Raw genomic sequence first — 21,269 nt, forward strand, 5'->3', positions numbered from 1 at the left:
TCTCAGGGATATGTTTAAAAGACAATATTCAGAATAAAGTTCCTAAGTAAAGGCAAAGCAATTGATCAACAAACAGAGAGAGATAGTGGAGGGCAACGAGTGACTAGCTCCCTTAAGGTTTACTGTACAAATAGTAGGAGTCTAAGAAATAAGATAGATGTGTTAAGATTACTTGCAAGTGCAGGTAATATAGATATTATTGTTATAACAGAGACCTGTTTAACTTGAAGGATAGAGAAATGCCTTCTGAATGTAGCATACAGGGTTATAAACTATTCCACACTGATAGGGTCAACAGGAAGGGTGGTGGAGTGGCGATGTATGCCCGAGATAATTTAAATTGTTGTGTTAGACATGATATAAGATTAGAAACATCGGACACAGAATCTGTTTGGCTACAGTTTCTCGAGGGGCATGAAAAATTAATTTTTGGTGTGAATTATAGGCCCCCAAACCTTGATAGGGAGTGCAGAAAGCTGCTATGGGACGAAATTCATAAGGCGTCTAGATATGAAAATGTTGTGTTAATGGGAGATTTTAACTTTAGATGAATTGATTGGAACAATTTGGCAGGAAATCTTGAGTCTAGTGACTTTCTTGGTACAGTTCAGGATTGCTTTCTAAAACAGTTTGTGACAGAACCAACTAGAAGAAACAATCTGCTTGACTTGGTCCTTGCCAACAAAGATTCACTAAGTAACTCTTTCAGGGTTTCGGCCATACTAGTACGGCTTACGCCCCAGGGTTTTTGACGTACTAGTACGCTTAAATTCTAACGCCCTCAAATCTAGTGAGAGCTGTTAGGCCTACATATGAAAGAATGGGTCTATGTGGTCAGTGTATGCAGTATAAAAAAGATCCTGTAGTACACAATGCGTAATGAGAAAAAAAAAACTTTGACCGTGTTTTTGGATTAAAACAGCGACTTTGCACTGTATTTTCGTATGGTATTTATGGTTGTATTCTAATTTTCCTGGTCTCATTTTATAGAATGGAAGGCATATTACAGAAATTGAGATGATTTTGACTGGTTTTATAATGAAAAGTACCTTGAAATTGAGCTCAAAGTAGCAGAAATGTTCGATTTTTACCAAAGTTCAAAAGTAAACAAATACCAAGCGTCCAATACACGTCAACTGGTGAGTCTAATATTCTTTCACAAGTGTGCTGATATTATTTATACCATTTCTACACTAATGCAGTAGTCTGCATAACAGCAAATCTTCTATTTTTTGTAAGAATAAAAATTCAAAGTGGAAAGCCAAAAAAATATAAGAGGGGCCTGGGGATGTGACTAACGAACAGAGAACTTGTTATTTTAGTGCCAGTAATGTCTTTCTTGTTTATTCTGGACCCTATTTGGAAATTAGCATCTTTTGAAATTTGTGTGAAATTGGCAAAATTGCTAAATTCTGACCACTTTATTGGGTAGTTGAAATCGGTAAATGGGTGGTTTCTTGTACTCATTCGATAGAAAAAATGGAGTTCTAGCAAAATAGTTATGATTTTTGTCGACTAGTACACCTGGAATTGGCCGAAAATAGGGCTCAAAGTGGGCAAAATTGCCGATGCGTACACATCGTCGAGACCGCTAACTTCGCGAGAGCATAATTCCGTAAGTTTCCATCAAATTTCATACCTTTGGTGTCATTATGATCGGGAAAAGATTCTCTATCTTTTCACAAGATTTTTTTTTTTTTTTTTTTAAATTTGGGCAACCCTGAGATCAAGTCTCGGAAAGGGCTTGGCGACCCTGGAAGGGTTAATAATCTTGAGGTTAATGATGAGCTTAGGGAAAGTGATAACAAATCACTTACTTTTAATATATTATGGAATTACCAAGTAAACCGCAATTAAGTCTCTGTCCCAGGCTTCCACTTGGCCAATTTCATGGGACTGAAAAATTACTTGGGTGGGCTAAATTGGGATGATCAGACTATGGGTCAGGTAGCTGGTGTTGGTTGCCAATATGACGTTTTTCAGAGCATAGTTCTAGCTGCTTAGTCAACTTTTGCTCAGAGTAGGGAGATTAGATCTAACAAAAGTGATCCCAAATGGATGAACAATAGATTAAAACATCTCATTGGTCAAGAGAGGCATATATAGGTGTATCAAAAGAGGGGATGGACAGTTAAGAAATCAGTGTACTATTCAATTAAAGAGATAAGTAAAAAAAGGAATAAGTAAATCAAAAAGGGATTATGAGGCTAAGGTCGCAAGGAATTTGAAGACTAACCCAGAAGGGTTCTTTCAGGTATACAGAAGTAAGATTAGAGACAAGATTGGCCTACTTAAGAGTAGCTCAGGTCAGATCACTGACAGCGATAAGGATATGTGTAAAATTTTCAATTCTTACTTCCTCTCGGTTTTTACTCAGGAAGATACTACTGGCGAAATTCCAGAAATAATAAATTATGTAGAACAGGACGATAATAAACTATGCATGATTGCGGTAACTAGTGGTATGGTCCTCTGACAAATAAAGAAATTAAAACCTAACAAATCCCCAGGCCCCGTTGATTTGTTTGCAAGGGTTTTAAAGGAATGTAAAGAGGAACTTAGCAAACCTTGGGCTAATCTTTTCAACATATCACTACAAACTGGCATAGTGCCTGATAAGTGGAAAATGGCAAATGTAATACAAGGCAGGTGACAGGTCCTTAGCTTCGAACTACTATAGACCAATAAGCCTTACCTCCATAGTGGGAAAATTTACGGAATCAATAATTGCCGTGGCAATTCGTAGCAACCTTGATAGACATAAATTGATAAATGAATCTCAACACGGTTGTACTAAGGGGTGTTCCTGTCTTAAGAATTTACCAACTTGTTTCACTAAGGTATTTAAGGAGGTAGATCATGGTAATGAATATGATGTTGTGTATATGGACTTCAGTAAAGCTTTCGATAGAGTTCCACATCAGAGGCTTTTGAGGAAACTTAAGGCACATGGAATAGGAGGAGAAATTTTTTCCTGGGTAGAGGCATGGTTGTCAAATAGCCAGCAAAGAGTTTGCATAAATGGGGAGAAATCAGAATGGGGGCATGTCACGAGCGGTGTTCCACAGGGGTCAGTGTTGAGCCCCTTGTTGTTCACAATCTACATAAATGACAGATGAGGGAATAAATAGCGACATCAGCAGATTTGCTGATGACACCAAAATAAGCCATCCAATTCATTCTATTGAGGACATTAGAGCACTCCAGGATGATTTGAATAGACTGATGCAGTGGTCGGAGAAGTGGCAGATGCAGTTTAATATAGTACAGTGGACCCCCGGTATTCGATATTAATCCGTTCCTGAGAGCTCATTGAATACCGAAAATATCGAAAAGTGAATCAATTTTCCCCATAAGAAATAATGGAAATTAAATTAATCCGTGCAAGTCACCCAAAAGTATGAAAAAAAAAAAAAATTACCACATGAAATATTAAGTTTAATGCAATAGAATAATTAAAATAACAATAACAATAGAATAATAATAGAATAATTGACACTTACTTTTAATGAAGATCTGGTGATGATTGATGGGATGGGAGGAGGGGAGAGCGTCGAAGTTGTTACTGTTTAGAAGGGGAATCCCCTTCCATTAGGACTTGAGGTAGCAAGATGAAATTGAGACACGTGCAACATCTGGGTATCTTTATTGTAGACGTTTCGCCATCCAGTGGCTTTTTCAATACAAATTCCAGGACATAACTTGAAGACAGGAGAACTATGTACAGAAGATGAGGTAATCAGTCCCTCAACCTAGCAGTAGGTGCGAAGAGCACCATAGTCGTGGAGATTCTGAAGCAGAAGCAAGGCGCCTGACGCTTATATAGTAACGTCAGGTGGAAATGGGACGGGTAGCAGACGAGGGCATAGTCACTGGTAGGTGGGATTCCCCAGTGGAAGTAGGTCCTACCCAAAGAGATGGGTTAGTTGTAGTAGTAGTTGTCGCAGTCTTGAAGATTATGTGCATGTCCTCAGAATCAAGATTCCATGATGTTGCAGTGTCTGACAGGTTGTACAAGAATGGTATACAATACCAACAAGATGAAATTGAGACACATGTGCAACATCTGAGTATCTTTATTGTAGACGTTTCGCCATCCAGTGGCTTTTTCAATACAAATTCCAGGACATAACTTGAAGACAGGAGAACTATGTACAGAAGATGAGGTAATCAGTCCCTCAACCTAATTTGAGGTAGCAAGTCCTTTTATTTATTTATTTATTTATTTATTTATTTAATAATTTGAACATACAGAGGTACAAAAAAAATACAGGTAAGAGCAGTATGCCAAAGCCACTTGTATGCATAGCATTACGGGCAGGCTTAAAATTAACTTAAGATTAACTAAGCAATGATGTAATCAGTGATAAAACATTATTGTAAACAGATAACAATAAAGCACAAATGAGTATTACAAAGACAGGTCATATGGTTGCATGCATTGCTGTACATTCAGTAGAATGGAGTATTCTGTTAGGTAGTGTATTTAAAAAATAACAAAGTTAGATTGGGTCTTAGTTTTAACGTTTATGTGATATAATTATGAGAAACATTTAAGATATACATTGTATAAGGTTCAGTTATTCAGTATTTAATTGGTTTTGGGTGAGTAAGTGATCTTTGAGAAGAGACTTGAATTTATAAACAGGTAGTGTTTCTTTTATATTTACAGGTAATGAATTCCAGATTTTAGGGCCTTTTATGTGCATTGAGTTTTTGCATAGCGTGAGATGGACACGAGGAACATCAAAGAGTGATCTGTGCTTTGTGTTATGGTCATGTGTTCTGTTGAGGTTGGCAAGGAGATGTTTGAGGGGAAGGTTAATATCAGAGTTAAGTGTTCTATGTATGTAATAGGTGCAGTAATAAGTATGGATGTTTTGTATGGTGAGTAGGTTTAGTGTTTTGAATATTGGTGGGGTTACTTCCCTTCTTCTTTTAATGCCGCTAGGACCAGCTTGAGAGTCACTGGACTTCTGTCGCACAACATATCTGTCCATAGAGGCCTGTACCTCTCGTACCTTTATGACTTTCCTAAAGTGGTTCACAACATTGTCATTGTACAGGTTGCCAACACGGCTTGCAGTAGCTGTGTCAGGGTGATTTTCATCAAAAAAGGTTTGCACTTCAAGCCACTTTGCACACATTTCCTTGAATTCCTTCACATATTTTTCAGCTGCGTTTTTGGTCCGAACTGGCAGCCTCACCATGCCTAATCACACTATGTATGCTACTACGATTCTTAAATCTTTCAAACCAACCTTTGCTGGCCTTAAATTCACTCACATCAGCACTAGTTGCAGGCAGTTTCTTTACCAAATCGTCATGCAACTGCCTAGCCTTTTCACAAATGGTCACTTGAGAGATGCTATCCCCTGCTATCTGTTTTTCATTTATCCACACCAATAACAGTCTCTCAACATCTTCTAACACTTGCGGTCACTGTTTCATAATCACAGTTGCACCTTTTGCAAGAACAGCTTCCTTGATTGCCGTTTTCCTGGTCACTATAGTAGAGATGGTTGATTGGGGTTTACTATACAACCTGGCCAGCTCCGACACACGTACTCCACTTTCGTACTTTGCAATTATCTCTTTATTCATTTCAATAGTCATTAAAACCTTTTTTCTCGAAGGGTTGGTACTAGAAGCTTTCTTGGGGCTCATGGTGACTTATTTTGCAGAAACAAGCACCAAAAACAGTGATAATATGGAATGTACCGAATGTATCCTTAGATGCGCGCACACTGCCTGGCTTGTAAACACTGGCACACACGGGGCAGTTCAGGCCACACGTGGACACGTCTCGTACGAATCGCATCGAATACCGGGTTTTCGATCGGATACTGAGGCAAAATTTTTGTGTTAAAATGCATCGAGTACTGGATTTATCAGATACCGATGCCATCGAATACCGGGGTTCCACTGTATTTATTGTGTGTGAGGGAAAAGTTCAATAGATAGGAGTAGAGAGGGAGTATATAGAAACAATAGTTTCATTGCCGGCTACTTGTTAAGGTAGGGTAAGTCAAGCTCCCGCTATTCCCGCCTTTTTTCCCCTCCCCGAAAGTGATAGTTTCATTGCTGGCTACTTGTTAAGGTAGGGTAAGTCAAGCTCCCGCTATTCCCGCCTTTTTTTCCCCACCCCGAAAGTGATAGTTTGACTGCCGGCTGCTTGTTAAGGTAGGGTAAGTTTTACTCCCGCTATCCCTTCCCCTCCTTCTTCACCCCCCCCCCCCCGAAAGGTGACGTGTGGGGCTCTGGTCCAAACAGTAATCACTAGACTCTCAGCTCCCAGCACTACTGTAAGTACATTCCTGCCTTGTATACTAGTGGATTTATTGGTGGAAAGCTTCACTTTTGACCAATAATAAACTTAGTCCTTTCAGTCTTGCTCTAGGTTGACTGTTGTAATAATCACCACATCTTTTAGGTATTGTACTTATCATGGAGAGTGATTATTTAAGCAGTGGGTAACCTGTCTATCTTTTCAGCTTGGATGACAGAGAGGGTCACCTGTCAATCAACGAGAAGAACGGATGGAGATGGACTAACATCCTGAGACTTCCCCTTTTTGGATTTAATTACCTGTGCACCTGTATGAAATTGCAGGACGTAACCCCTCATCATTGCAGTGGTAAAGAACCTGCTTTCCTGTCATCGGGATATAATACTCAAGGCTATACTGTGAAGAATGAACCGGTGGGTTGTAACCAACACCTGAGACCCCCCCCCCATCATCAGCAACTGCTACGATTTCAACAACACTCAGTGTCACCAACACCAGACACCCCTATATATATTAGTGTTGAATTCAGTTATCATTTATAATTTTCATTTTTCATTTTCTTTAATGTAGGATTAATATTTCATATTTAAGTGTTTTATATTTTCTATATAATAAAGTGTTTGTTTGTCTGTTATTATTTCTTTTTCTATTCACTAATTTTCCTGAGGAGGAGCCAGCCTTGGTAATACTGTCTGAAGTTGTTACAGGGCTGAGTAAGTCTTCAGTAGGAAAATGTATATTTCATGTGAAATTTTTTTTTTCATACTTTTGGGTGTATGGAACGGATTAATTGGATTTCCATTATTTCTTATGGGGAAAATTAATTCGGCTAACGATAAATTCGGCTAAGGACAAGCTCTTTGGAACGGATTACAGTACTATCGTTGGTCGAGGGTCCACTGTATTCCATTCAGGGATTATTTTACAGTCATCTCTGTCCGTCTTTGCAGCGGTTGGTAACAAAAGTGGTTGGACATGCACCATAACAAATTGGACTCTATTACACTGCTTTTAGGTTTGTTGTCATCTTCTTGCCACCATTGCTGTACTTGGGAGACTGCGCTCTCCTGTCTCCGCGTCGGCTATATTCACCTTGCCCATGGGCATCTCATGGAACGACACCCTGTTCCTCTGTAAGGTTTGTCGGGTCCCTATTTTGGTTCTTCACTTTCTTGTGGATTGTCTGGTTTACCAGTGAGCTTGCAGGATTTACCGCCACCGATGCTGCCGCTCTACCACTCTTACCTTATCTTCCCTTTTTGCAGACAGCCCTGCCTTTGACTTACGATCACTTTTTGACTTTTTGTCAGCAACTGCTGTACCATTCAAACTTTGACACACAGCCCCTAGCGTCCCTTCCAGCCCTTGTCTCCCTTCACCTCTGATCCCCTCTCCACCTAGCTGTTTATAGTCCCAGCACTATTATCTGCCCCACAGCACTGCACGTTCCTTGTCAGCTTAGGACTTTGATTATAATAATAACGTTCATGAATGCGCTGATATTATTTATACAATTACGTATTACAATATTTCATAACAGTTAATCTTCTATTTTTTATGGTGTGAATAAAAATTCTTTATGTATGTAAATAAAAAATAAAAATGGAATTCATCTGGAAAGTCTGGAAATGTAACTAATAAACAGAGGAAATGTTATTTTAGTGCCAGGAATGCCTGCATTGTTTATTCTGGACCCTATTTTGAAATTGGAATATTTTGAACTGTGTGAAATTGGCCAAATACCAATTTTTGATCACTTTACTGGGTAGTTAAAATAGTTGATTGGGCAGTTTCTTGTGCTCAGTCAATAAAATAGAAGTAATACTAGTGAAACAGCTAAGAATTTGGTTGACTGAAATATCGTAATTGGAGTAAAATAGGAGTCAAAGTGGGCAAAAATCGGCAGTGCGTAAATATGGCTGACAGTAAAATTCATGATAGTGTAATTTCGTCAGTTTTCCATCAAATTTTGTACGTATTGTCTTATTACATTCAGAAAAAGATTCTCTACCATTTCACAAGAAAAAATATCAATTTTTTTTTTTTTTTAAATTCTTGGACCCTTGAAGGGTTAGTCTTCCCAAATTTAATTACAGTAGACCGTTATTTAACCCTTTGACTGTTTTGGTCATATATATACAGTGGACCCCCGCATACTGATGGCATCACATAGCGATTAATCCGCATACCGCTTGCTTTAATCGCCAAAATTTTGCCTCACATACCGCTTAAAAACCCGCTCACCGATTTTCGTCCGAGACGCGTCCAATGTGCGGCCTGAGCCACGCTCACATGTTCCGCCGGTGGCATTGTTTACCAGCCAGTGACCATGGCCCCAAGAAAGCTTCTAGTGCCAACCCTACAGCAATAAGGGTGAGAATTACAATAGAGATGAAGAAAAAGATCATTGATAAGTATGAAAGTGGAGTGCGTGTCTCCGAGCTGGCCAGGTTGTATAATAAACCCCAATCAACCATCGCTACTATTGGTGGTACAGCTGCTGCTGCTGCTGCACTGTCAGCTGCTGCTGCTGCTGCACTGTCAGCTGCTGCTGCTGCTGTAGCATCGTCTGCTGCTGCTGTAACATCGTCTGTTGCTGCTGTAGCGTCGTCTGTTGCTGCTGTACCACTGTCAGCTGCTGCTGTAGCATCGTCTGCTGCTGCTGTAACATCGTCTGTTGCTGCTGTAGCATCGTCTGTTGCTGCTGTACCACCGTCAGCTGCTGCTGCTGCTGTAGCATCGTCTGCTGCTGCTGTAACATCGTCTGTTGCTGCTGTAGCATCGTCTGCTGCTGCTGTAGCATCGTCTGTTGCTGCTGTACCACCGTCAGCTGCTGCTGCTGCTGTAGCATCGTCTGCTGCTGCTGTAACATCGTCTGTTGCTGCTGTAGCATCGTCTGCTGCTGCTGTAGCATCGTCTGTTGCTGCTGTACCACCGTCAGCTGCTGCTGCTGCTGTAGCATCGTCTGCTGCTGCTGTAACATCGTCTGTTGCTGCTGTAGCATCGTCTGCTGCTGCTGTAGCATCGTCTGTTGCTGCTGTACCACCGTCAGCTGCTGCTGCTGCTGTAGCATCGTCTGCTGCTGCTGTAACATCGTCTGTTGCTGCTGTAGCATCGTCTGCTGCTGCTGTAGCATCGTCTGTTGCTGCTGTACCACTGTCAGCTGCTGCTGCTGCTGTAGCACCGTTGTTGGTGTGGCTTATTGAGAATACCAAGAAACAATTAACCCCAGAGGATTTGCCACCCAGGATAACCCAAAAAAGTCAGTGTCATCAAAGACTGTCTAACTTATTTCCATTGGGGTCCTTAATCTTGTCTCCCAGGATGCAACCCACACAAGTCGACTAACACCCAGGTGAACAGGGAAAAATGCCTGGAACTAGTGCTCATATTGGTGAATTTAAAGCCAGCAAAGGTTGGTTTAAGAGATTTAAGAATCGTAGTGGCATACACAGTGTGATAAGGCCTGTTCTGGAAGAAAATGCCAAACAGGACCTACAGTACTCAGGAGGAAAAGGCACTCCCAGGACACAGTGTCTCATCAGTCATTGCTGCATCTTCAATAAAGGTAAGTGTCATTTATTCTTCATTTAGTAGACTAGTACATGCACAATATATACTGTGCATGTACTACTCTACTATTGTGCATGTATCCTTCTCTTTGTGTGTGGGAAAATGTATATTTCATGTGGTAAAAAATTTTTTTTTTCATACTTTTGGGTGTCTTGCACGGATTAATTTTATTTCCATTATTTCTTATGGGGAAAATTCATTCACATACCGATTATTTCGCATAACAATTACCCCTCTTGCACGGATTAAAATCGTTATGCGGGGGTCCACTGTATATACAGTGGACCCCTGCATACCGTTGGCCTTGCATAACGTTAAATCCGCATACCGCTACATTTTATCGCCAAGATTTTGCCTCGCATACCGCTAAAAAACCCGCTCAACGCTGTTCGTCCGAGACGCGTCTAATGTGCGCCCTTAGCCAGCCTCACATGTTCCGCTGGTGGCATTGTTTACCAGCCAGCCTCCGCGGTAACATCCAAGCATACAATCGGAACATTTCGTATTATTACAGTGTTTCTGGTGATTTTATCTGCAAAATAAGTGACCATGGGTCCCAAGAAAGCTTCTAGTGCCAACCCTACAGCAATAAGGGTGAGAATTACTATAGAGATGAAGAAAAAGATCATTGATAAGTATGAAAGTGGAGTGCGTGTCTCCGAGCTGGCCAGGTTGTATAATAAACCCCAATCAACCATTGCTACTATTGGTGGTACAGCTGCTGCTGCTGCTGTACCACCGTCAGCTGCTGCTGCTGCTGTAGCACCGTCAGCTGCTGCTGCTGCTGTAGCACCGTCAGCTGCTGCTGCTGCTGTACCACCGTCAGCTGCTGCTGCTGCTGTAGTACCGTCTGCTGCTGCTGTAGCATCGTCTGCTGCTGCTGTAGCACTGTCAGCTGCTGCTGCTGTTGTACCACCATCAGCTGCTGCTGCAGCTGCTGTAGTACCGTCTGCTGCTGCTGTAGTACCGTCTGCTGCTGCTGTAGCATCGTCTGCTGCTGCTGTAGCATCGTCTGCTGCTGCTGTAGCACTGTCAGCTGCTGCTGCTGCTGTACCACCGTCAGCTGCTACTGCTGCTGTAGTACCGTCTGCTGCTGCTGTAGCATCGTCTGCTGCTGCTGTAGCACTGTCAGCTGCTGCTGCTGCTGTACCCCCGTCAGCTGCTGCTGCTGCTGCTGTAGTACTGTCTGCTGCTGCTGTAGCATCGTCTGCTGCTGCTGTAGCACTGTCAGCTGCTGCTGCTGCTGCTGTAGCACCGTTGTTGGTGTGGCTTATTGAGAATACCAAGAAACAATTAACCCCAGAGGATTTGCCACCCAGGATAACCCAAAAAAGTCAGTGTCATCGAAGACTGTCTAACTTATTTCCATTGGGGTCCTTAATCTTGTCTCCCAGGATTCAACCCACACCAGTCGACTAACACCAGCTTGAGAGTCACTGGACTTCTGTCGCACAACATAACTGGCAGCCTCACCATGCCTAATCACACTATGTATGCCACTACGATTCTTAAATCTTTCAAACCAACCTTTGCTGGCCTTAAATTTACTCACATCAGCACTAGTTGCAGGCAATTTCTTTACCAAATCGTCATGCAACTGCCTAGCCTTTTCACTAATGATCGCTTGAGAGATGCTATCTCCTGCTGTCTGTTTTTCATTTATCCACACCAGTAACAGTCTCTCTACATTTTCTAACACTTGCGGTCGCTGTTTTGTAATCACAGTTGCACCTTTTGCAAGAACAGCTTCCTTGATTGCCGTTTTTCTAGTCACTATAGTAGAGATGGTTGATTGGGTTTATTATACAACCTGACCAGCTCCGACACACGCACTCCACTTTCGTACTTTGCAATTAGCTCTTTCTTCATTTCAATAGTCATTAGCGCCTTTTTTCTCGAAGGGATGGCACTAGAAGCTTTCTTGGGGCCCATGGTGACTTATTTTGCAGAAAGAAGCACCAAAAACAGTGATAATATGGATGATATGGAATGTACCGAATGTATCCTTAGATGCACGCACACTGGCTGGCTTGTAAACACTGGTGCACACGGGGCAGTTCAGGCCACATGTGGACACGTCTCGTACGAATCGTATCAAATACCGGGTTTTCAATCGGATACCGAGGCAAAATTTTTGCGATATAATGCATTGAATACCGGATTTATTGAATATCGATGCCATCGAATACCGGGGGTCCACTGTACTATGAAAAGAACCTTGAAATAAACCTTAAAGTTGGGGAAATATTTGATTTTTGCCGATGTTCAAAAGTAAACAAATGTCATTTTCCAATAAATGTCCAAGTAGCCATTCTAATATGCAGTCATGAATGGGTTGACATTATTTATACAATTATTACAATATTGCAGTAATCTGCATAACAGTAAATCTTCTATTTTTTGCTTGAATAAAAATTCAAAATAGAAAGCAAGAGTAATATCAGAGGGGCCTGGAGATGTGACTGATGAACAAAGAAAATGTTCTTTTAGAGCCAGGAATAGAAAAAATGGAGTTCTGAAGAAATAGCTATGAGTTTGGTCGACTGGAACAATGGAATTAGCCGAAAATAGGGCTCAAAGTGGGCGAAATCGCCGATTCGTAAATATGACTGAGGTCGCTAACTTTGCGAGAGCGTAATTCCATCAGTTTTCCATCAAATTTTGTTCTTTTGGTGTCATTACAATCAGGAAAAGATTCTCTATCATTTCATAAGAATATTTTTTGGGGGGGAGGGGGAATTTTGCGACACCAGGAGACACCTCAGGATTTGGGGTTGTGACAGTCAAGGGGTTAAGACTGTAGTTACGCTCCTGAAAACACCGTGTTAGGTAAAACCATGTTAGATGAACTAAAGAACTTTTGGGAAAAAATAGGTTTATGTTCCTGAGAGTCCCAAAAATGCCAAACAACTTTTTTTTAGGCCTCCACATCTTATAAAAATAAATATGAATATGTAATTGTAGTTCATTGTTGTGATGTATTATGTTGTTTTTACTGCTTAAGACTACAAATGCAACAGAAATACATGTAATAGTATTTCTTACCGTCAATTATGGGTACTGGTTTTGTGGATGATTGTGAAGAGAGTGCAGAGTTATGCTGTGGTCGTACTGGGCTGAGATGGATGGTAGAGGTTCTGGTACTGAAGTTGATGGTTGTACTGGAGTGTCTAACTTTGTCATTCAGTCAATCAAGTTGTTCAGTAAGTCAATCAAGTCGTTCAGTAAGTCAATCAAGTTGTTCAGTAAGTCAATCAAGTCGTTCAGTAAATTGGTCAAGTCATTCAGTAAGTCAGTCAAATCATTTGGTAAGTCAGTCAAATCATTTGGTAAGTCAGTCAAATCATTTGGTAAGTCAGTCAAATCATTTGGTAAGTCAGTCAAATCATTTGGTAAGTCAGTCAAATCATTTGGTAAGTCAGTCAAGTCATTTGGTAAGTCAGTCAAGTCATTCAGTAAGTCAGTCAAGTCATTCAGTAAGTCTAGTCAAGTCATTCAGTAAGTCAGTCAAGTCATTCAGTAAGTCAGTCAGGTTATTCAATAAGTCAGTCAGGTTATTCAGTAAGTCAGTCAAGTCATTCAGTAAGTCAGTCAAGTCATTCAGTAAGTCAGTCAAGTCGTTCAGTAAGTCAGTCAAGTCATTCAGTAAGTCAGTCAAGTCATTCAGTAAGTCGATCAAGTCGTTCAGTAAGTCACTCAGTCATGCAGTAAGTCAGCCAGTCACACAAACTTGTTTACCTCTTTTTTTATGTGTACAAAATAACACTTCATGATGGCCACAGGATATCTTGTGTAATATCTTTGTTTCCTTCGTTAATTCTAAGACTTAAATGCTTACACTTTTTCTTGCCACTTTGAGCAACACTGGTAAGCCTACTGGGTGTCATGATTGCTTGGCAGATACAAGATATAGCAGTTAAAAGGTCAAAACAATTCACAATCACAAGCTTGTAGCATAGAAGTTGGATTGGACACGTATGAAGTACGAATACTGGGATGGTAGGGTGGTTGGGAACAGCGGGAGGTCTTCCCCGCTGATCCACAACAAGGGAGCCGCTTGAGGAAAAAGGAAGTTTTTTTTTTCCTCCCCACAAACTGAACCGTGTTAAATTCATCTTATGACGTGTTACATAAAATTGTGTCGCAATTCTTCAATCGTGCTAGGCCCAAATCGTGCCAAATAAACTGGTGCTATATGACGGTCTACTGTAATTATAAATGAATCTAATTCATATAATCCTATTATATCTCTCTCAACCATGGATCTACTTGATACAGCTTTCTTGACCTTTTGAAAATCAATTTGATGGTTAAAACCTCTCGCATGAATAAACAGAGCATTACGTATATTCTTGTCCAACTCTAATGCTATACAACCTCTCCTCACTTAGTGAAGTACAGTGGACCCTCAACTAACGGCAGCATTAAGTAACTGCAATTTCGTCTAATGGCACTTTTTGCCGTAAAAAAAAGTCTTGACCAACGGCGAAAAACTACCAACGACGTTCGTCTGGAACATGTCCATGTGCCTGGAGCACGGCCTGAGCGTGCGGCCCAGCCACTCCACGACTCAGTGTGCCATTGTTTACAAGCTGTTGCGGTTGGTTTCCACGTGTGCCTCCCATATATTTTGGATTATTCCACTGATTTTAGTGCTTGCAACTACTAAATAAGCCACCATGGGCCCCAAGAAAGCTTCTAGTGCCAAGCCTGTGTTAAAAAGGGTGAGAATTACGATGGAAATGAAGGAGGAGATCATTGAAAAATATGAGAGTGGAGTCCATATGGCTGAATTGGAAAGGCAATACAACAAATCACATTCAACCATCAGTACTATCTTGGTGAACAGACAGGCAATCAAGGAAGCTGTTGTTGTGAAAGGTTCAAGTATGTTTTCAAAATGGAGACTGCAAATAATTGAAGAGGTAGAGAGACTGTTATTGGTATGGATAAATGAAAAACAATTATCAGGTGATAGTGTTTCTCAGTCTATAATTTGTGAAAAGGCAAGGAAGTTGCATAATGACCTCATTAAGAAAATGCCTCAAAATAGTGCTGCTGCTGATGAATTTAAGGTCAGCAAAGACTGGTTTGAGAGATTTAAGATTCGAAGTGGCATACATAGTGTGGTAAGGCATGGTGAGGCAGCCAGTTCAGACAAAAATGCGGCTGAAAAATATGTGAAGGACTTTAAGGAATACATAGAGACTAAAAACTTAAAACCTAAACAAGTGTTTACTTGTGATGAAACAGGCCTGTTTTGGAAGAAAATGCCAAACAGGACCTACATTACTCAGGAGGAAAAGGCACTCCCAGGACATAAGCCTACGAAAGACAGGCTGACATTAATGTTGTGTAGTAATGCTAGTGGTGATTGCAAAGTGAAGCCTTTATTAGTGTATCACTCTGATACTCCCAGTGTTTTCAAGAAAAACTATATCATCAAGGGTAATTTGTGTGTGCTGTGGAGATCAAACAGTAAGGCATGGGTCACTAGGGAATTTTTCTTGGACTGGTTTTATGGTGTGTTTGACCCCACTGTGAAAAATTACCTCCAGGAAAAGAAATTGTCACTCAGGTGCCTCCTGGTAATGGACAATGCTCCTGCTCATCCTCACGACTTGCAAGAGGAAATTGCAGGGGAGTTTGGTTTCGTTAAGGTGAAGTTTTTGCCTCCTAATACAACTCCTCTCCTCCAGCCCGTGGACCAGCAGGTCATTTCAGACTTCAAAAAACTCTACACAAAAGCAGTGTTTCAAAAGTACTTTGAAGTGACCTCAGACACTCAGTTGACCCTAAGAGAGCTTTGGAAAGATTACTTCAATATCCTCAATTGTGTAAACCTTATAGGTAAGGCTTGGGAGGGAGTGACTAAGAGGACCTTGAACTCTGCTTGGAGGAAACTGTGGTCAGAATGTGTGGAACAGAGGGGTTTTGAAGGGTTTGGGGCTAACCCTCAGGAGGCTATGCCAGTAGTGGAAGCTCTTGTGTCATTGGGGAAGTCCTTGGGGTTGGAGGTTTGTGACGAGGATGTGGAAGAGTTGGTGCAGAACGACAAGGAAGAACTAACCACTGCAGACCTGCAAGAGTTTCAGGTGCAACAGCAACAGATCGCATCTCAGGAATGTTCTTCAGAGCAGGATGAAGAAAGACGGAGGAAGATGACTTTGTCAAGGATTAGGGAAATGTGTTTACAAAGGTGCAAGCATTTATCGATGAATTTTATCCTGTCACAGAAGTTGCAAGCCGCATTGGCAACATGTACAATGACACTCTTGTGTCCCATTTTAGGGAAATCCTAAGGGCACGTGAGAAACAGAGCTCTCGGGACAGTTATTTTGTGCGACAGGGGTCCAGTGACTCTGAAGCTGGTCCTAGTGGCATTAAAAAACCAAGAAGGGAGGTCTTTGTGGAAGGGGATTCTCCTTCCAAGCAATAGACAATCCTGTCCTCCCCTGCTGCTGGCACATCACTCATCAACATCTCCACAATAAAGGTAAGTGGTATTTAATTATTGGTTATTTTGCATGTCCCATTCGTTTTCATGTCAGGAAATGTATATTTCATGTAAAAATTTTTTTTTATTTTTTTCAGACTTTGGGGTGTCAGGAACGGATTAATTTTATTTCCATTATTTCTTATGGGGAAAATTAATTCGACCAATGGCAAATTCGACTAACGGCAAGCTCTCTGGGACAGATTAATGCCATTGGTTGAGGGTCCACTGTACTTGTTTACCGACATTTCGTACTTACGGCAGGCTCTCTGACCAGTATTTTCATACCTAAATAATGTATATTAGAGCTGATTTCCTCTATTCTGTTTATTTCAATATACAGTATACTACTGTATAAATATTTAAAAATGTACCAGAAATGTTATAAATGGTGAAAAGGTGACATTAAAACAATTCAAATTCAAATTCAAAGTTTATTCTTTATAAAGATTACAATGTTGAATTTACAGAATTTGGTTGTGTGGTTTACATGTAGTTAAATAATGATTACAGAGTGTACCACTAGAACGCCTAGCATGGCTAGGCATTTCGGGCAGACTTAGTTTAATTCTTTATTTTAAAATATTACAAATTATGAGGTAAGTTGGTATTATGGCTAAGTGACTAAATACTAGTTTGTGAGTTTAGCAATGTGAATGCTTTTGTTTTGGCACAGTACATAGTTTCAGTATTGGAGTATCATAGGATTCATTATTTTAAGATTGAGATTAATATTTCTGTTTATGGTCAATTGGGTGAGTGAGTGTAAGTGTGAACCACCAGGTGGTATTCGTGTAGTTAGTTGATGGGGTTTATCAGGGAGATAAGATGTTTTCTAATGGTAGTTTTGAAGGTGATGAATGTGTCTGCAGTTCTAGAGTTCTCAGGTAGGGTGTTCCAGATTTTAGGGCCTTTGACATACATTGAATTTTTGTAAAGGTTTAGTCGGACATGGGGAATGTCGTAGAGATGTTTGTGTCTGGTGTTATGCCTGTGGGTTCTGTCACAACTATCAAGAAAGCGTTTTAGGTCAAGGTTGATATTGGAGTTTAAGGTCCTGTAGATGTAGATTGCACAGTAGTAAGTGTGGATGTACTGAACAGGGAGTAAGTTTAGATCTATGAAGAGTGGGGGTGTGTGTTGCCAGGGATGGGATTTAGTGATTATTCTTACTGCAGCTTTTTGTTGGGTTATTATTGGCTTTAGGTGTGTTGCTGCAGTTGATCCCCAAGCACAAATAGCATAGGTGAGGTATGGATAAACAAGTGAGTGGTATAGTGTGAGAAGGGCATTTTGCGGCACGTAGTATCGTATCTTGGAGAGGATCCCAACTGTTTTGGATACTTTTTTGGTTATGTGTTGGATATGGGTGCTGAAATTCAGGTTGTTGTCAAGGTATAGGCCTAGGAATTTGCCCTCATTATGTCTGGTAATTAGAGTGTTGTCGATCTTAATGTTAATTTGTGCATCTCCTGCTCTGCTACCAAACATAATATAGTAGGTTTTGTCAGTGTTAAGCATAAGTTTATTGGCTGTCATCCAAGTCGATATTTTGATCAGCTCCTCGTTAACAATGGTGTCAAAGATGGTTGACACAAACTCACTACCATTATATTATGCTCCTCACTTAGCGACGAATTCATTTAACGACGTGGTTTCCGGAACAGAGCTCCATCATTAAGTGAGGAGAGTCTGTATTTATGTTGCAATCTTAGTTCAAGGCTTTTCCCAGTTTGACCATAGTAAACTTTATCACATTTTTTTACAAGGAATCTTGTAAATACAGTCGTCAGCATTTTGGGGGGAATTTTTAATCAATTTTTTTTTTTTCACTATCAAAGATTTTTTAAAAACTATTTTGATTTTTAATTTCTTAAGTAGAGAAGGTATATCAAGAAAGTTTTCATGTTAAGGGAGAACCAACATATTCTTGGTTGAATAAGATTGTTTGTCCTATTTTGTATTGTAAAACATATTTCTAGCAATTTTAAAGGATTTATCAATACAGTGTTTTGGGTATTTTAGATTATTAGCTATTTCATAAATCAAGATTTCCTCGTCTATGAACTCTGGGCTACAGATATGCAAAGCTCTTAAAAACATTGATGAGAATACAGAAAGTTTAACTTTATCAAGATGTGAAGAATAATAGTTCACATAAGAACAATTATTTGTTGGTTTTCTGCATACAGTGGTACCTCAGGATACGAACAGCTCAAAACTCGAACATTTATGTAAGTGCATTTATGTAAGTGCTTTTGTAAGTGTATTTTCCTTATGGGAACAAATTCATTCGGTATCGGCATTCAAACAGCCTTCTGGAATGAAAAAAATTCATATCCCGAGGTACCACTGTATTTGGAATTTAAAATCATGGTTCCCCTTAATAATTAATACATCTAGAAAAAGCGGTTAATTATTTTGTTCAAACTTGACAGCCCATAGGGTGTTTGCCTGACTTGAGAACCCACCATCTCTCAGCATAAATGGTGGGGATATTTCCTCTTGTTTAAATTTGATGACATGGAACAAATTTTGGGTATGAATTGCAGAATATGAAAAATAGCTTGAATACTTTTACTTGCTTTGTGATTATAATTAATTTGATTATAATGTGATTATAATTATTACTTATTATAATTAGAGTATAATTCTTCTCCATGGAAAGTGGAGAAGAACTTTTTACTCAGATTAGCAGTGTATTTTTTTTAGGCAAGAGCGAGTATGTGGTAATTAAGTACTGTGTACAACCATAAAACTCTTATTCTAACCATAACCTTGTGTATAGAAATGCAGATTTATCATTATACTTAAGAATTACAGAATTCTGCCATCTATTTTCAGTCAGTCTTATTCGATTAATTCTCTTACTGTGCTATGCATACACAAGAAACATCAGATATTTAATATTAGACTTAAATTTGAGCATAAATATTTTTAAAATTTTGTTTCAGGTCAGTCAGTCACACAAAAAATGGAAAATTGCCCCTCCTCTCCAAGCAGCTGTTATTCTATAGTCAACATACAAAACTGTCACAGAGAAAATGGTATGACTGGTCTTGTGTCTGCAGGTGAGATCACCATGAAGATTGAGAATGTTGCAGAGGAGAATTTTATTCAAGAATGCTTAGCAATCAATGAACTGGAAAATGATGACGATCTGGCCGACATAAAGAAGGATATTGAAGAAAGCGATAAAGATAGTAATGATGAAAACATAGGTGAGGGTTCAAACAATAGAAGGGGACTGAGAAGAAAAAAGAGCAAAAGACCAAGAAAAAAGTATGAGAAAATTCAGCGTCTCACCAGAATTTATACTTGTGTTGACTGCCCAGAGACATTCTCCCGGCTCAGTCAGTTACGAGCTCATTCAAGGGTGCACACAGAGGATCAAACAGAGGTTTGTGTATTCAGTGTTCAAACTTTGTATCTTTTTTTTTTTTTATTATTTATCCCACAAATGGTATCCAGAATTTATGTGAAATACACAGTTATGTTGACCAAGGAAGAAGTGTTAAGCTAGAAGTAATAGCATTAACTCTGAACACTGGCACACCTAGAAATAAAATTTTCTTTTTTTACATTTGAAAACATCTATTTTTCCAAGTAGAATTAAATAATAATTTTTTTTTTTAACGAACTTTGATTTGTCAGCAATGTGCTGCTACCCTATTCTATAACAGTAAATAAACAGTGGCAACAACAGCTAGCTATGTCTCTCTTGTCATATTCCATTATGCAGGATGGAATATGAGAGGGCTCATACAAGGTATTAAAATCTGTTAGCCTGAGCCAAAAGACTTCAGTGGAAGATGAGGATATCGTCTAGCATTCCTGCAAGGGTTCATCAACTATGAGAGCTTCAACGGTTTTCTTCCAGCATAGTCATCTCTCAGGATAGACTTCCACATACACAGAATTAATGGAATTTTTATGAAGAGATCTCCATCATCCCAGAGCAGGGGCAAGAGAAGTTATACACAGGAGGCAGAGAAAAGAAAAAAGAGGGAAGATTAATATGGATGTCATTAGATATTTTCCTGGGAAATAGTGCCCCTTCCTCCTACGTCTGTAACCTAAGCCTTGCTTAGCATAGTAACCTACCTCCTATTCCACACATTTGCAACATCTGCCAAATGGCTTCCTCTATCCATCCTATCATGTGCTTTTTCTAAATCTATTAATACAACAGCTCTTTACCCTTCAAGCAGACATCAGCCAAATCTTCAAATGGGTCACTCAAAACAATATGAATTTCAATGAAGAGAAATTTTAATTACTCAGATATGGAAAACTTGTGTCAGGGTATACAACAAATTCTAACCATACAATAGAGCAAAAAAGTAATGTGAAAAACCTGGGAATGATAATGTAAGAAGGTCTCAACTTCAAAAACCTCAACAGTGTATCTACTGCATCTGCTAGAAAAATGATAGGATGGATAATGAGAACCTTCAAAACCAGAGACGCCAAGCCTATGATGATTCTCTTCAAATCGCTTTTCTCTCTAGGCTGGAATACTTCTGTACACTAACTGCCCCCTTCAAGGCAGGCAAAATTGCTGACCTGGAGAGTATACAGAGAACTTTCACGGTACACATAAGTACGATAAAGCGCCTAAATTACTGGGAACGGTTGAAGTCCCTTGATATGTATTCCCTGGAATGTTTACCTGGAGTTTACCTAGAGAGAGTTCCGGGGGTCATTGCCCCCGTGGCCCGGTCTGTAGGCGAGAAAGATGCATGATAACATACACTTGCAAAATCCTAGAGGTATTAGTACCAAACTTGCACAGGAAAATCGCTCCCTATGAAAGCAAAAGACTTGGCAGTAGATGGAACATTCCTCCAATGAAAAGCAGGGTAGCCACGAATACACTGAGAGACAACTCAGTAAGTGTCAGGGGCTCAG

The 21,269-nt window shown here is 40.0% G+C and overlaps 1 protein-coding gene across 2 annotated transcripts in view; it reads left to right on the forward strand.

Annotated features, from left to right (window-relative positions):
* LOC128692658 (zinc finger protein ZFP2) overlaps window positions 1-21,269 on the forward strand; it is a 39,005-nt gene that overhangs the window by 13,377 nt on the left and 4,359 nt on the right. For both annotated transcript variants that reach the window (XM_070080004.1, XM_053781921.2), the window contains exon 2: window positions 19,313-19,758. In XM_070080004.1, the coding sequence (XP_069936105.1) occupies window positions 19,313-19,758 (446 nt within the window). The remainder of the gene's footprint in view (window positions 1-19,312; window positions 19,759-21,269) is intronic.

This window comes from Cherax quadricarinatus, chromosome 6 (genome assembly GCF_038502225.1).
Source record: "Cherax quadricarinatus isolate ZL_2023a chromosome 6, ASM3850222v1, whole genome shotgun sequence".
In the NCBI taxonomy this organism is placed as follows: Eukaryota; Metazoa; Arthropoda; class Malacostraca; order Decapoda; family Parastacidae; genus Cherax; species Cherax quadricarinatus.